The sequence below is a fragment of the Ostrinia nubilalis genome, chromosome 12, assembly GCF_963855985.1.
Source record: "Ostrinia nubilalis chromosome 12, ilOstNubi1.1, whole genome shotgun sequence".
Classification (NCBI taxonomy): Eukaryota; Metazoa; Arthropoda; class Insecta; order Lepidoptera; family Crambidae; genus Ostrinia; species Ostrinia nubilalis.
Window position 1 is genome coordinate 11983724 of NC_087099.1, and position 15882 is coordinate 11999605.

Consider the following 15882-nt stretch of genomic DNA (forward strand, 5'->3'; position numbering starts at 1 on the left):
TTTTGATGTCAGGCAGCTACAATTTTTTTTAACTTGTAGCTAAATTTTTTAGCTACTTTTTCTAGCAACTATTGATTATGATATATTTTTATAAAGAAGACATAAGTGAACTCGCTATAGCATGTCTCTCACTTCCGCATTCAAATGCTGAGGTAGAAAGATTGTTCTCCCAAATGAATTTAATAAAAAATAAACAGAGGAATAGAATGAGTTTAATAACTCTGAATTCTATTTTATGCATAAAAGATTCGCTCAGGAAAAGCGGCCAGTGCTGTCATAATTACGTTTTTCCTAAAGCCGTACTTGACAAAATGGGTACTATGGAAAAATACTTATTCCAAATCATGTGCAGCTGAACCTTCTACATCTTCTCAACCTTCTACATCTTCTTCTCGTACATAGGATTAGATAATTATAATATTCGGTAGATCAGCGGTTCCCGAAAGGTGGTCCGCGGAACCCTGGGGTTCTGTGGAAAGGCCGCAAGGGTTCCGTAAAAAATATTATCCCACGTTTCGTGACCGACGTTGTTCGCTCGCACCGACTTGTTTACGCACAAGGGAGGGGCAGGGCGTGCGGGCGGAGTAGTACGGGGGTTCCGCTAGGAAAAGTATAATCAATTAGGGTTCCTTGGCAAAAAAAAATTGGGAAACCCTGCGGTAGATAATCAAAATATTGTCTTCTTTTATTTGTTAATTAAGTATTTACAGTATTAAAGTTAAGTTGATTAAAGTTTATAGCTGATTTATTAACTGCAGTGTTTTACTTACTTCGGAATTCAGCTACTTCTAGCTACTTTTTAGGGAGAAAAAAATACTCAATCTAGCAACTTTCTGTTAAATTCCTAGCTACGAGCCTTTGGTAGCTGTTGGCAACACTGCCTTGTGGGTGGACGTCCCACGCTGCGTTTACCGGTACGCGGCCTCCACTCCAGAACCTTGCTGCCCCATCGGCCGTCTGTTATGCGTACTATGTGCCCTGCCCATTGCTACTTCAGCTTGCTAATCCGTCGGTAGATTAATAAATATCTAATATTAATTAATATTAATAAAGCAAGATTTTACGGTTATAAACTTACGTGACTTTATTTACATAATTTTCCCTTCAACAAACCCAAATTGTATTTTTTCCTAAGCCCATTTTGTCTGCTGAATCAACTACAGGCTTATCCGTTTAAAAAAGCTTGACGTGATCGACTTTTCGAAATCCATTGGCGACGTAAAAACTGGCAAGGGTGAGCGATGAGTACGGTTTTTAGGATGTGTTTTCTGTTAAGACTTTAAGCTTAGAAACTAAAATGGCCCCTGTTGTTCTTTGAAATATTATTATGTAAGGTAATGTCGCACTACTAATATATACGCTAGCGCTTAACTCAGACCTGGTCTGTGCCCTGAGGTGTAGGAGCAGCACGGGAAGGTGATTTTGTGATGGAAGATAGTACCTGTCTAACTTAATCATAGAGAAGAAAAATCGATTACATACATTACCTATGCGTCATACATTTCCTAGGTAAAGTGTGAAATAGTTTGAGCATTCAATATCATTTCACACATTGTCTGGACGACCCCGGCATTCTATACATTTCCTAGATATTGTATAGAATGCCTGCATTATACACATTGCCTATAACATAGGTATATACTGTTGATAGGACATCAGATTTTTGTGCAAACTCACTCCTAAATAAAGGGATCACAGTGTATAAATTGGCGTGCCGTAGTCTGGTATTCCCGTTCTCCTTTCATTTCAGGTTACAAGTGTCTTTTATGTATCAACGAGATATCAATTATGACCTTCTATTTTGTACAAGGGTAAGTATGTTATTGTGAAACTCTCAAGCACAATGTCTGATTATAATAAAATTTATATTCTGTCTTATTTTTTACAACTTCACCATACTGTTTTACCAATAATTCCAACAAAAACTATGTATCGGAAATAGCCTTGTTTAAAATTCTGTTTCTACAACGGGACCCTAAAACAAGGCTATGGGACGGCTTAAAACGTGGATTTACGTGTTAAAGAATCGCCTAGATTAGTGGGTATTAGCGACCCTGACCAGGCTTAACTGAGCTACCTATTCACATAGCGCACTTTAAGCTAGATTAGAACTGATCCAGGTTTAGCGAGCTCTCCTCACTTCATTCCTGTTTGTACTTTTTATGTACTTGCTACCTTTTTGGTGGTGATACCGGAAAACGCTACGTGGGACGTCCACCCACAAGGTGGACTGACGACCTCATAAAGGTAGTAGGAAGGCGCTGGATGCAGGCTGCTACCAACTGGACGAAGTGGAAATAATTTAGGGGAAGCCTATGTTCAGCAGTGGGCGTCCTGTGGCTGAAATGATGATGATGATAGTGCTGGTGGTTTTTTTAAGGTTCAATGGAATTGAACAAGACTCATGATTAAAAATAAATAGCAATTTAAAATTTGATGAACTTTGTTTCATCATCATCATCATGTCATTTGGTTTTACCTGCAGGAAAAAGTCACTCTCTAATTCACCACTGCAAATGTAGAAGTTGACCTACTCTCCCCACGGTGGTCAGACGGGTTAACTGAGACTGACTCCATCGAATTTAGAAAAAGAAACTTGAAGCTTTGAATGATAAAAATAGCAACGACAAATCTGCTACTTATCGGGGCCAAGATATCTTTACAAAAGTCAGAGTCCTCCACGAGAACTAAACCGATGGATAATTAGTTGCGGTACGTTTGGGATCAAAAGACTGGTTTTTGTAGGGTTAGCACACGAAGGACCAAGACCTAATTTAAAAGTGACACAATTGCAGGTGCGGTTTTGTTCCTCAGTCGATGAAGTACATGATGTCGTGCCCTGAGTGCCCGAGCAAGCTGACACTGTGTAGGTTTGTTGTCGATACCTACGATAAGAAGAAGTAACACAACTGACTCTGCTTAGACCTCTACAAATAGTGTAGTTTTCTGCGAAGAAGGTAGAGTGCAAAAATAATCCTAAATTTAATTTGAAATACATGAAAAGAACGAGGTAGCGGCAAAGCATGGATTAACGAGCTAGTGACAGTGAAATACCCTAAGGTGAAATGGTGATAAGACTTGTTCGTTAGATTTCTCTTAATACCGCCCAAAATACAGTATTTAACAGCTAATCATAAACCTAAGTACATTTTTGATAACCTAATTTATTATTTGAGAGTTGACATTGACGCCCGTATTCACAAACGATGCTTGTTTATGTGAAGTAGCAAATCGAACGCACAACGTTGAATAGAGCTCTGTGATTGGTTTGTGTGTCACCCTGTGCGTCCACGCGCACTGTGAGACCTCACAGTAATGTTTGTGAATACAGGCGTAAGAAATTCCCAGATTTATTCCACTTTTTTCTAAGTGGCAATTATGTTTTGACGTTAAAAATAATACGTTCGTGCCAGCCCTACGTTTTTACCTCATCCTTGATTCCCGGCGATGTTTTCATCGCTGTCCACGCTCCTCATTACGCGGGCGAAGCAAAAAGAATCCCATTAAAACTTCTCCGTGATATATCCCGTATCATCCCGTGACGTCTTTACAATATAAATAAAACTTTATCCATTTCAAAGTTGATGAATAATTGCCATCTTTGTCTGATGCCCGTTGAATATTTATGTTGGAATTTACATTGGGACAATGACCGTGTACACGTCCACTTAAAATCAAGGGCTGTTTTAATCAGAACATTGACCGAATTTGGAAAATTTTGAAGACTAGACGACATAATTTTATAAATAAAACATGAGACACTCAGGCTGACTTGCAGCAACTAACTTAAACCGTAACTTTAACAAAAACCGGTATTTTTTATGGAGTTTGACAGATTTTTTTAACGTTTGTTACAGTTAAAGTAAAACTGTGCAACTCAGCCTAAAGTCCTCCTACTTGTTATAATTATGATTTCTTATTTAAAAATATTACATAAACATAGATGCTAATCGGTGTGCTCTTAATTTTTAAGTTAACAGCCATGATGACCCAGAGCCATGTCAACCTTAATCTCATATTATTGTTACGTTAATATTATGTTGACAAGAGTGCGTGGACTCTACCTGCCTAGTTGTCACTTATTACATACGAGTATATTGTCGTAAAGTATTAAAATTTCTTGTAATAAAAAAGAGGCTTACAATGGTGACTGAGTTTTTTTACGCCTCGTACTCTCAGCACCAGCCAGATATATTTTCCCAAATTGGTATTAGGGCAAGCTATATTTGGGACATGATAAATGCCCTGTAGGCCTAAGATGCGCGCCGTGATAGGCGGTTATCACGCCATTTTATCGATTTTGCCCATACAAATTGACGTCGATAAAAGTTATCACGGCGCGCATCTTAGGCCTACTGAAAAGGGCATTATTTACTAAAATTATTTGAATTTGACGACTGTTTAATACGTAAAACATAATAAAATAAACGCAACATAAATTCACTAAAACCACGTAATGCACAGCTTTCATAATTATCCAATGAATGATTTAACAACAGGCATTAAATTAGACTAAATAATTAAAAAGAGATTAACGCGTAGTTAACATTGAAAAGCGTGTTCGTTATAGTAATTAACAGAAAAAACACGCAATAAACAGCTAAATACTGTTACTGACCTAACACAATTTGTGTTTACTGAAGGAAGGCGTATTTACGAAACATACCTACGTACCTATTTCGCAATGATTTCAGCAGTATTGTATGAGTTACTAAATATCCTTTACAGTGTTTAGAGGTCCTGCCTGGCGGTAGTGGGCCAAAATGAAGTATTTGTTCGTGGTTTTGATATTTACGTTCATTTTACATGTCAATGGCGGGGAAGTTTTTGATAGAGTCAGTGGAAAAATAGTTCCTGAAGCTGATTGTGCAAGGTATATAATCTAACATACTGTTACATAAATCGGAATAATATCGTACCTTTCTAGCAAATTACAGTGGTGAAAGAGACAAAAAACTGTCTTAATTTAATTAGTTCGATGAAAAACCCGCTGTGTTTACTCGTAACTACATGACATGCTGGATTACACCACCAGCTGTAGATGCACATTCGACCGTTTGGTGTAGTGGTTCAGAACGGACTACTATGCCGAGAGGTCCCGGGTTCGATTCCCGGCCGGGCAGAAATTGAACTGATGAATTTTAATTTCTGTGACGGGTCTTGGTGTTTTCTATGTATTATATGCATGTATTTACAAATAAATAAGTATTTAAGTATGTTTATATCCGTTGTCTAGTACCCATAGTACAAGCTTTGCTTAGTTTGAGACTAGAGGCGCAATGTAAAATGTCCAAGGATATTTATTAGGGTGGTCCTTATTTTTCGACTTTTGAATTATCGCTGGGGCACTTTCTCATTCGATTATATACCTCTAAATATGAAATTAGCTTTTTTTGTTTTTTTTTTGGTTAAGATTTAGAGGTCGCTACCAGCTGTCAAAATATTTACAAAAAGCTTTGAAGATCTTAACTCATGGTTTCATAAATGTTTTATTTAAGTGTTTATATCACATTTTACGTGCAAATGAACATCGCATAGATAGAATAGACAATCGCTTCTTGTCCCCTTCTCCCTTCAAACCCTCTTCTGTACCGACCATGGTACCGACGCGTCGACATACTAACAAGTTAACTCTTATATCTTAAAAATAATTGATTCAAATATGTACATTGTACATAATATCTTAGCAACAACAATAATTTTGTAATATTTTTATTTAGCTTTGGCTAAAAATAAATGAATCTAACAAATACAGATTTTGTGTTTTTACTTAAAATTCAAACCTTGGTAGCGACCCCTAAATGTCTTTTAAAAATTAAAAAAAAAATAATGAAAGACTCATATGGTATATATTCAAATTACGTGGTGCCCCGCAAAATATAAGAAAAAATTTTTTTTTCGTAGGAATAGGGACCACCCTAATATTTATATTTATATTCGAAACCCGATAGGTGCAAATGTTAGTGCAATGAGCACAGGTATTCTTTAATGTAATTACCTATTAACTATTTTTTATTTGGATGTGAAGAACCATCTTACGCAACCCAATCGATGCCACTTTTGCAGTCATTGTTTCTGTAACGGCTGAAAATTAGTAACATTAAAAGGACTTAATAACACGTAATAAAAGATGTTAAATTACCATATTCGATGAAATATTAGCGTAATGGCTCATATTGTAATATGCATGAGTAGGTACATTACATATAATTGCAATTTACATAAATTGGCCCGTGAAGTTTAACGCCAACGTGTTTATTATTATGAGCATTTATTACGCTGTAAAATATGTTCTCTACCATTTGAAATAGTTGATGAACATTAAAGTCTGGGTTTTCAAACGTTAAATGTAATAAAGAAATTACAATATTTTCATTTAAATTGTGAATAATAATTCAAGGCAAGAAATTGTGAAAGGTATACTGTGATTGAAACTTTTTCTATAGATCATTAAAAGCAGGAAGGCACTGGATGCAGGCCGCTACCAACCGGTCATTATGAAAATCATTGGGGGAGACAGCAGTGCGGCGTCCTATGGCTGAAATAATGATGGCTATGACTTGATAAAGAAAATCAAGAGATCGTGCTATGTGATGATTTTTAGGAACGGCTTACACACGTCATACTGCAGTGGAGTCCTTCTGATGATGATGATGAATATCCAAAGACTATTTCCATCATCATCATTTTTTGCTAGCAAGTCACTGCGTTAAAAGAATCCATACCTCAATAACCTTGTTTATGTTCGCAGACAATGTTCAATCGAGGTGAAACCATGCACTCCTCATGAGGGTAGTCGGATCGATGGCACGTGCAACAACTACAAGCACCCAACTAGAGGGTCTGCTAAAGGACCATACTTGAGGCTACTCAAGCCGGAATATGGACATAGTAAGTTTGGAGAAGTAAGCGGTATCGCCTGGACAGTTTGTGAAATATGATTTCTTAAAGCAGTCTTTTATCTGCTGTATTACTCTATGTATCCAAAGACAGTTCTCTTTTCCCCTCGAAGAATCTTGAAAACGATATTTATTTACCTACTCGTACCTACACATACCTATCGTCCCTCATACTTTAACACCGTGAAACTGCACTTTCGTAACTTTAGAGGAGGTTTTTCTTCTTTCCTGTAAAGTTAAGAAAATGCAGTTTCGTGGTGTTGAAGTATAAGGGACGCTATGTACTCGTACTTCTTTAGTCTAATACATTTTTAATTTTTTGTTATAAAGCTAACAATCATGATGATCCAGGGCGAGTTTTGCTTGGGGCTGACTTTGAACGTTTTTATTGCCCACGCAATAAGTTTTTCAGGAATAAAGTTTTACGATCTTTTTAGTCTAACTTCAGCAATTTGACTTTTGTTATGATTAGGTATAATATAAACATTTTCTTGCGCCATTTAATATTTTCAACCGGAGTATTTAAATAAGATTTTATAAATTACTTATTAAATTACACATTACCTAAGGTATGAACGTTATGAATGTTAAAAATTGTCTGTACACTCTCGACATAGGAACTAAATGTATTTACACGTTTAATAACTTTTTTGTATCTTTAATGTTCTTGTGACTAATTGAAAAGAGCCTGAACGCCGCATTCTTAATTTCACAAAATATTTCAGTGGGGGGTCTTCGGGAAACCAAGCATGGAGAGCCTTTACCCTCAGCTCGGAAGGTCAGAACAGCCTTGCAGTCCAACGGCCGAGTTGTGGATAAAACCTTCAACTTGGCAGCTGCTGCCTTCTTGGAGTTCATCAACGTGGACATCAGTTTAGTCACTGGCCCGTGTAAGATTCATAAAATTGACTTCTAACAATCAATTTGAAATGAAATAGTGAAGAGATTTGTGATTTTCAGTTCTGAGAAAAAGATGACAGGACTTTTAAAGGCCTTTAAAAAGATTGTTTAAGGATAAGAATCATAAAACTAAAAGTAAAGATATAAACTGTCGTATAATTTGATCTCAGTATTGAAATTCAACGCAAAAGCCTCAATCTACCCTTGAGATTGAATCAACTTTTGATCTTCGATCCGTAAGATTCATTTAAATCTAAGGCTGGGTTCCACCATCTTATTTTAACTTTGACAAACATCACAAATCTGTCAAACTCCATAGAAAAAACACCGGTGATCGTTATAGTTACGGTCAAAGTTAGGTGGTGCAACTCAGCCTAAAAGGGCGTTTTTTTTTTAATATCTATTTCTCCAGTGGACTACCTCCGCGAAAGAACCTACTGCTGTTACCCAGAAGGCGCCAATGACCCTCGATGTGACCCCATACCCATTCCCGACGATGACCCCTACCTCCGAGTCACAGGTTTACACTGCATGAACTACTCCAGGATCGAAACCTTCCAAGACAATGGCTGTATACCTAAAGATACGCTACCAGAGCAAGTAAGTACTTCGTTACTTTGTCTGACATTATTTAGGTTGCAGATAGATGGTGAAAACATCCGTTAAGGCTGATTTACACGTATTAAGTAGTTAAATGTAACTTTTTATCTTATTTTTTCGGGTTAGATGTTGGGCGGGGCTTGTCACTTGACACGTTTTGACAACCAGTTTCAAAAATCTAAACCGCTTAAGTTAGACGCTTGATATTTGGCATGCAGGTACTTACCTTAGTAAACTTAAAGCTTAGTTACAACAGGATATTGCAAAATTCTCACGGGAACGGGAGTTAGCGGGAAAAAACATTTGTATGAAAAAATCTAAACCGCGTAAGATAGATGAAGAGGGTAAAACGGGATCCACGCGTACGATGTCGCGGGCGGCCGCTAGTAGTGAATAAGAGCTTGACTAGATACCTACTTAAATACGTTTGCACATAGACTTAAAATTAGTGTGTGTACCTACAATAAGTATATGTACTGGAAATATTTGCTTTTTTCGGTAATTCGAAGAGTTTTAGATACCTACTTGACTTTTTCGATCTGCATGAGACACGGGTCTTTCAAATTAAACCCATTATGATCGATTCTTAGGTTCAGGGAAATGGAAATTTAACTTTACCTCTTGTAAATTGTGTTTCAATTCACAAATTACAAGAGGTTCGTCAATTCGTCTTAAGTAAGGGTTTGTCTGTTTGAAAAATTTGTAAATTCTGTAATTTTTTTCAACCTTATTGTTTAAAAAATTAATTGTTTTTAATTATGATAATAAGGCAACTCACCTAAAGACGAAGTTTTCTATCTCGCTGTAACACATACGCACAGGTATGGCGGGCAAGGAACGATTCTAAAATCGCACTTCAACACTCAACTTTCTCAACTTTAACATTTGCGCAGGGTTGTTAAGTTGTACCTCTGAATATTCAAACATTTCAGAAGGCAATCGATAAACTTACGTGTGTTAAAATTTAAATAGATAGGTATCAAAATTTCAAACGCTTTCCTAGTTAAGTATTGGCTCAAGAATTCTTCGTCAAAGAAAATTCTAACAAGGTTAATTTATTCGAACTGTAACTTGGCAAGAAAATAGAGATGCTAGAAATATGAGTAGGTATACATTCTCGCAGATTTTTGGTGACCCGGTAATAGACAATTTGACACCACTCCCCAATAATTCGAAATCACAATTTTTCCAAAAAGACACTTCATTCTGGTATTAAAAACTTAATTATTTTTTTAAATTACATGTAAATTACGATTTTTGGTCGCATTGTATATGAAAAAAAGTAGTTTATTTGAGTTGACAAAATAGTAACGTCACTTGCTTGTAGTGCCATACAAAATCTATGGGAGAGTTTCGTTTTAAAAGTAAGTCAATTGATTGGTGGTGTCAACTAGAGATGAAACGGATATCCGGTAACTATCCGGTAGGCCGGATATCCGGCCTAAATTTACTATTCGGCCGGATACCGGATAGTAACTCACTATCCGGCCGGATACCGGATATTAAAAAACTACGACAATTTCCTATTAATAAAATGAAATACATTAATCTTTGAGGTAAATATCAATAAAATGGCTTATAATAATGACGGCTTTTATTTAAAGTCCAAAAAGTTACAAAAAAGCCATATTAAAGCCTTTCAAAAAATATTTCTTTTTTTGGGCTATTCAATCTAATGACGAATACATAAATAGTAAATAACTGTTTGTCGAAATATTGCCAAATAAAATAGGCGATCTTTTTTTCACTGATGGTCTGATGACATCATAATTTAATTTTCACTATTCAATCACACACGATGGCAACCGAAATTGCCCGAGTTGATCTGCTCCCTAAGACAAGTGGCAAAATTTGACATTCTATTCGGTCGGACGGATTCGATTTTCAAAAAGTGTGACTAGTCTAGTCTACTAATAGACCCACTGATCACATTCGAAACACCTGTGCGGCGCTAAACTCGTCACGACATGCAACAAGACAATGAGCCAACTATCCGGCCGCCGGATATCCGGCTATCCGGCCTAGCAGCTGGCCGGATATCCGGTATCCGGTATCCGGCCAAACAACTATCCGTTTCATCTCTAGTGTCAACGCGTCTATTATTTATCCTTTGAATTCGTCAGACCCGGTTTGAATTCCTAATGTCACTGAACGAGTTTAATGAACTCTCGAAGGCATAATCCTAAAGCTACAAGAAATGCTTTAATATATTTATGTTACCAAGAAATATTAACTGAAACCAACTTTCTGAGAAGATGCTAGTATGAAATTGTTATCGTCGCTACTTGAAGCGACCGCGGTAGAGTTCATTAACCTTTCATGTGTAGATACTTATTTAATTCCTCTTTATACACATCATACTCATAAGCTACCTCATATAAAAATAATGATTTAAATTATTGAATAATCGAATCCTTCCATTTGGCACTCGTAATTTACAGGTTGGTGGTTCTGCTATTGAGACTCACGCCCGTATTCACAAACATAACTATGAGGTCTCACAGTGCGCGTGGACGCACATAACAGAGCTCTTTTCAACGCTTTGCGTTCGATTTGCTGCTTCACTTAAGAAAGCATCGTTTGTGAATACTGGCGTCAATAGCCAGATGATGATGATGAATTGACTAAACAATTAACTCTAACCTTTTTTCAGGTAAACAATCAAACGCCTTTGCTAGATCTGTCAACATTTTACGGAGTAGACGAGGAAGCCCTTAAGGCCATCCGGATGTTTGAACATGGATTACTAAGAGAGGAAAAGAGAGGAGGCCGCCACGTGCCGTTAAATGAGACGGAAGATGTCTGCTTTCAGAACAGAGGGCCTGACCCTGTTTGTTATAAGTTTGGTAAATACTTAAACAAGTAGTTTGCATTATAGTTTTAGCGCTTTACTGAGTTAGTGTGTGAGGTAGGGAAGCGGCACCGTATTAAGTGTCCTTGCGCGCAAATGACTTTCGCGCTAATTTCTTTCGCGCTAGTGTCTTTCGCGCTCATGTCTTTTCGCGCTAACGTCCGTTCGCGCTAGTGTCTTTTCGCGCAAGTGTCCATGCGCGCAAATGGCTTTTCGCGCTAGTGTCTTCGCGCTAATGTCTTTCGCGCAAGTGTACCAGAACCGAGCGGCACGGGAGGCTTTAAGATGTCAAACGTTAGCGAGACTTCAGTGTACTTATCACGAGTTCACGTTAGGTGTGCTCGCTAGCGAGTACGTCAAAAAAATCTATGAAGATTTTATTTCTTGAAAGTAGCCACTAGGGGCGCTGCACAATATGTCATACGTTTAATGTCATTTTTTTACGCAGTCGCTAGCGAGCACACCTAACGTAAACTCATAGTAAGCACACAGATGTGCTTCATATTATGTGTTTTCATAGTTGTAGAGCATACGCTCTGTCCGTCATAATAATGTCAATGTCACCTTTCCCATGGCCTCTCATATACCTTAAGCACTCAGTTATACACTAGACTTATAAGTAAGTAAGGCAATGGAAAACTTTACTGCACAAAAAAACAATAAATAATGGGATCAGCTTTTCCAATTATTCACTTTGAACCTGACCTACTGAATTCAAAAATGTTATAAAATGATTATGAAAAGTACCTACCAGTTATACATATAACAATCAATAATACTTTACAAGTACAAAAGAAACTTCCGTGATACCAAACCCCATAATCAGGAAGTATGATTAACTCCAAAATGAAGGATCATTACAACTCAATTATATTAATTTGGCCAATATTTCCCCTGAAGTAATTACTATTAATTGGCCCATTGTTCTCATAGAATTAAAATATCGTATAACAATATTGTGGAAATAGGAAGCAATATTTGCTTTCAAAATTCTAAACGTAATTAAGCAATAAAATTTTGTAAATAAAATAAAATATAAAAAGGCTTTAGATGGACACAAGATGAAAAAGTTTTATATTATATGTTTGAACACACACCTCACAGCCACTTTCTAAATAGATAAATCTTGAGAATTCTCATTCTCTACTCTCTCTACCTACGGTATGTTCACTAACGAAAATATTCTTAAGTAGACAATGAGCACACAAGACGAACACCATTAACATTGGACATGAAAAGAAAGACTTTAATCGATTGACGAATCTTCTGTGACTGAGTCTCTTCCGCCACTTCTCAGCATCAGCCCATATGTTGTCCCGAAGTGGTGGTAGGGCAAGCTTTATTTATGACATATAAGCGCCCCGGTAAGGGCCTACGTACTGAATAAACTATAGGATTGTTTATCCATAGGTTACCCAGAAGCTGGCAACATAGATCTGCCCACAACAATCATAACCATTTACTTCTACCGGGAGCACAACAGGATCGCACGGGAGTTGGGCAAACTGAACCCGTGCTGGAAAGACGACAGGCTGTTCAAAGTGGCGCGCCAGATCAATATTGCGACTGCATCGAACATATTCTTGTATGAGCTCTTACCTGTGCTGATGGGTATGTTGATTTTAAGTTGTAGAAATGTTGTGAACCAGGAACCATAATTATACTTAGTACCTACTTACCCAATTATTTTGGGGTCAAACCGGGTCTTGAGCTTCAAAACAACTTGAACTTGCCTTTGAGATTAAAAACAGATTTGTTCTCATCCTATGTAGGTAGGTAATTTAGAAAGTTAGTTAGTCAAATCAGATACTTTAAGAAAACGCTGAAAGAAAAATCTAATAGTTACCAAAATCGGTCTTGAAAGTCCTCTGAAAATCGCTAATCATTGTTTTTGATTTTTTAAATTGGCACTTGAACTCGACTATTGAATTTACGAAATGCGACTTACGTGTATAAGCTTGAATAATTTCCTGAATTAAGATTCCATATTATAACGGTCCATCAAATTCATTACGGGAGCTAACTAACTTCAATAACGGTATGTTCTATTATCCGTACATAACATAAAAGAGCAAGAAAATCTATAAACACCCCAGATACTGTTGAAAGATGTGAGAATAGTTATACCTACCAGTGAAAACCTCAAATTGATCCTTAACACAATGTGACAGGTTTCACAATCGCCTGCACATATGAACAGAGAGGACAAACGAGCGTGACTAATAGGAGCCTCCGGCCTAGGGTTGCCAGATAGATAATAACAAATCCTGGAAAACTCTACTAGGACGACGGTGCCGGGTCGTGGTGATCATAGTGAAAATGTATCTTATTTTCTTTTATCTACAAAAGATTTGATTTGTATTTGAAAGGAAAAATGACATTTATTTTCAAATGCATACTTTTATTAGATTTACATACTTGGTAGGACTAACAGGTAGTCCAGCCGTGTCATTCGTTGTTAGTTTATTTTTTCACAAAACTAGTAGGTTTTCGGAAATCCGAGACAATAAGGTCTAATTACTGGACACGGGACACGACGCAGAATCCCGGGACAATCCCGGATTTCTGGCAACCCTACTCTGGCCCCTCGGGGTAGGAAGCCCAAAAACAACTAATTATCGCTGAGAAAACTTAATATACCCGTTAAGTCTTTATGTGAGTGCCGACTCGATTTATTCGACCGTATTAAGTTTCATGCGCGGCGATTGCTATTGTGGCGGAGATAAGCGGAGAGATATAGTTTTGTGTAAATACTATAGCATTTTGTTAATAGAGAACCATTTCTATTAATTAATTTCACTTTTTCTTCTAATTACGTGGCTTGTGCGTTATATTTGATAAGCGTCTAACAGGACTAAATCGTTCTAGAAACTTATGCCCGTTTTCACCTTCAATCCCTAATTTTTAAGTGACCCATATGAAAATAAAATTTCTGATATGTGTTCCCATTGGGGGTCACTTAAAAATTAGGGATGGATGGTGAAAATGGGCATTAATGTACCAGCCAGAGCAAGGAATTATAATAACGTATTTTTTAAATCATGGTAGCTTAACTCTGCATTACCACCCACCGACTTTTAGAGAATATACCGTGACTTAGCAATTTCTTATTATAACACCCTTCCAGTAGCATAAACATAAATTATTCATACATACATGATACAAATGTCCTACCTTTTTCCAGGGTACAAACATTTGTTGCACAGCGGCCTTATATCCAAAAACGTGGAGTACGTAAATGCATACGACGAGAGCTTGGTGCCCCTTGTGTTCGCGGAGTATGAACTAGCAAGACGATATTTCCAAACTATGTGGGATGGACGGATCAAGTAAGCCTACCTAATACAGCGAAGTGAAGAGGACATTTTTATCGCAAAATTAAAACTACAACCTGTGTGCCTACCATGAGTTTACGTTAGGTGAGTTCGCTAGCGAATACGTCAAAAAATTGTATGAAGATTTTGTTTCTTGAAAGTAGCCGCTAGGGGCGCTGCACAATATGTCATACATTTAAATGTCATTTTTTTACGCAGTCGCTAGCGAGCACACCTAACGTAAACTCATGGTAGGCACACTGAAGTTAACTGCGCACCTGGCTGGAATGCGGAAGCCTAGAGCGCAGTTGACGTGACCGGGTTGTAATTAAGACGCCATAATATTTACCTTGACGTACCGATCAAGCTAAGTGCGCACATCGCTGGAATGCGACTTTCCCTCCCACTTTTCCGCACACGCGTTACCCCGCATTCGCCCCGTCCGTACCAGAGCGTCGATGTGACGTCACGACTGCCGCGCAGTTAACTAGACCCGGTTGTATATTCTAATAACAGTCCTGTAGGCTAGTTAGCTTACAATAGTCCGTTCTTATTCTTATTTTAGGAAGTATGACGAGAAATACCACTACACCGGACAGTATTCGTTCAGCGACACTTTCTTCAGACAAGAGCTCATTGAAGAAAAATCCAACTTTGAAGAGATGAACCGTGGGCTGTTCTACCAAAAAGCAGCCAGTATCGACGATATACAGGACCCTAATGTAAGAAATGCTTTGATACCTATATTTATCTTATATTAATAAGAATAGATTTATCTATTCTTATATAAGAACAGAAGGATGTGAGGATGAATCCTCGTACTGATCGGATTTTGATTAAGATTTACAATTTTGTAGCTTACACACCAGAGTAGCTTATAGGTTTTATTTTATCGATATCCACGCGGGTTAAGCGGCGATCAAAAAGTACTAACTTAATTAACATTATTTTCCTTGTAGCTTGCTGATAAGTACTATGGAGAACTGCTCAAAGCTCATGATCGACCTGCAGTAGATATACAGAGAGGAAGAGACCTTGGTCTGCCGGGCTACATCAGCTACAGACATATATGCGGTCTAAGCCCAGCTAAGAAGTTCCACGATCTTTTGGATGTGATGAGTCCTGAGGTAAGTAACCTTTTTAATATTAATTTATCTTAGATGGGCGAGGAGTCTGAGTGAAGCTCACTTCCACCTTTTCTATTTGATCATCACTTTCCATCTGGTAAAATGAGGGCCAACAACTGTTGCAGCGGTAGGAATATAGGTAAAACCTCTTGTCATGAAATTACGGGGAAACAAATATGAATCTTTACATG

General features: G+C 37.5%; 2 protein-coding genes across 2 annotated transcripts in view; both read left to right on the forward strand.

The window, feature by feature from the left end:
* LOC135076954 (vacuolar protein sorting-associated protein 16 homolog) overlaps positions 1 to 15882 on the forward strand; it is a 319963-nt gene that overhangs the window by 26833 nt on the left and 277248 nt on the right. The window lies entirely within an intron of this gene.
* Positions 4726 to 15822, forward strand: LOC135076707 (peroxidase-like). Its single transcript, XM_063971128.1, has 10 exons — positions 4726 to 4873; positions 6752 to 6891; positions 7625 to 7789; positions 8212 to 8399; positions 11053 to 11245; positions 12661 to 12861; positions 14435 to 14579; positions 15130 to 15286; positions 15524 to 15691; positions 15817 to 15822. Exons 1-10 carry the CDS (start codon positions 4764 to 4766, stop codon positions 15820 to 15822), a joined length of 1473 nt encoding a protein of 490 aa, XP_063827198.1. The 5' UTR covers positions 4726 to 4763.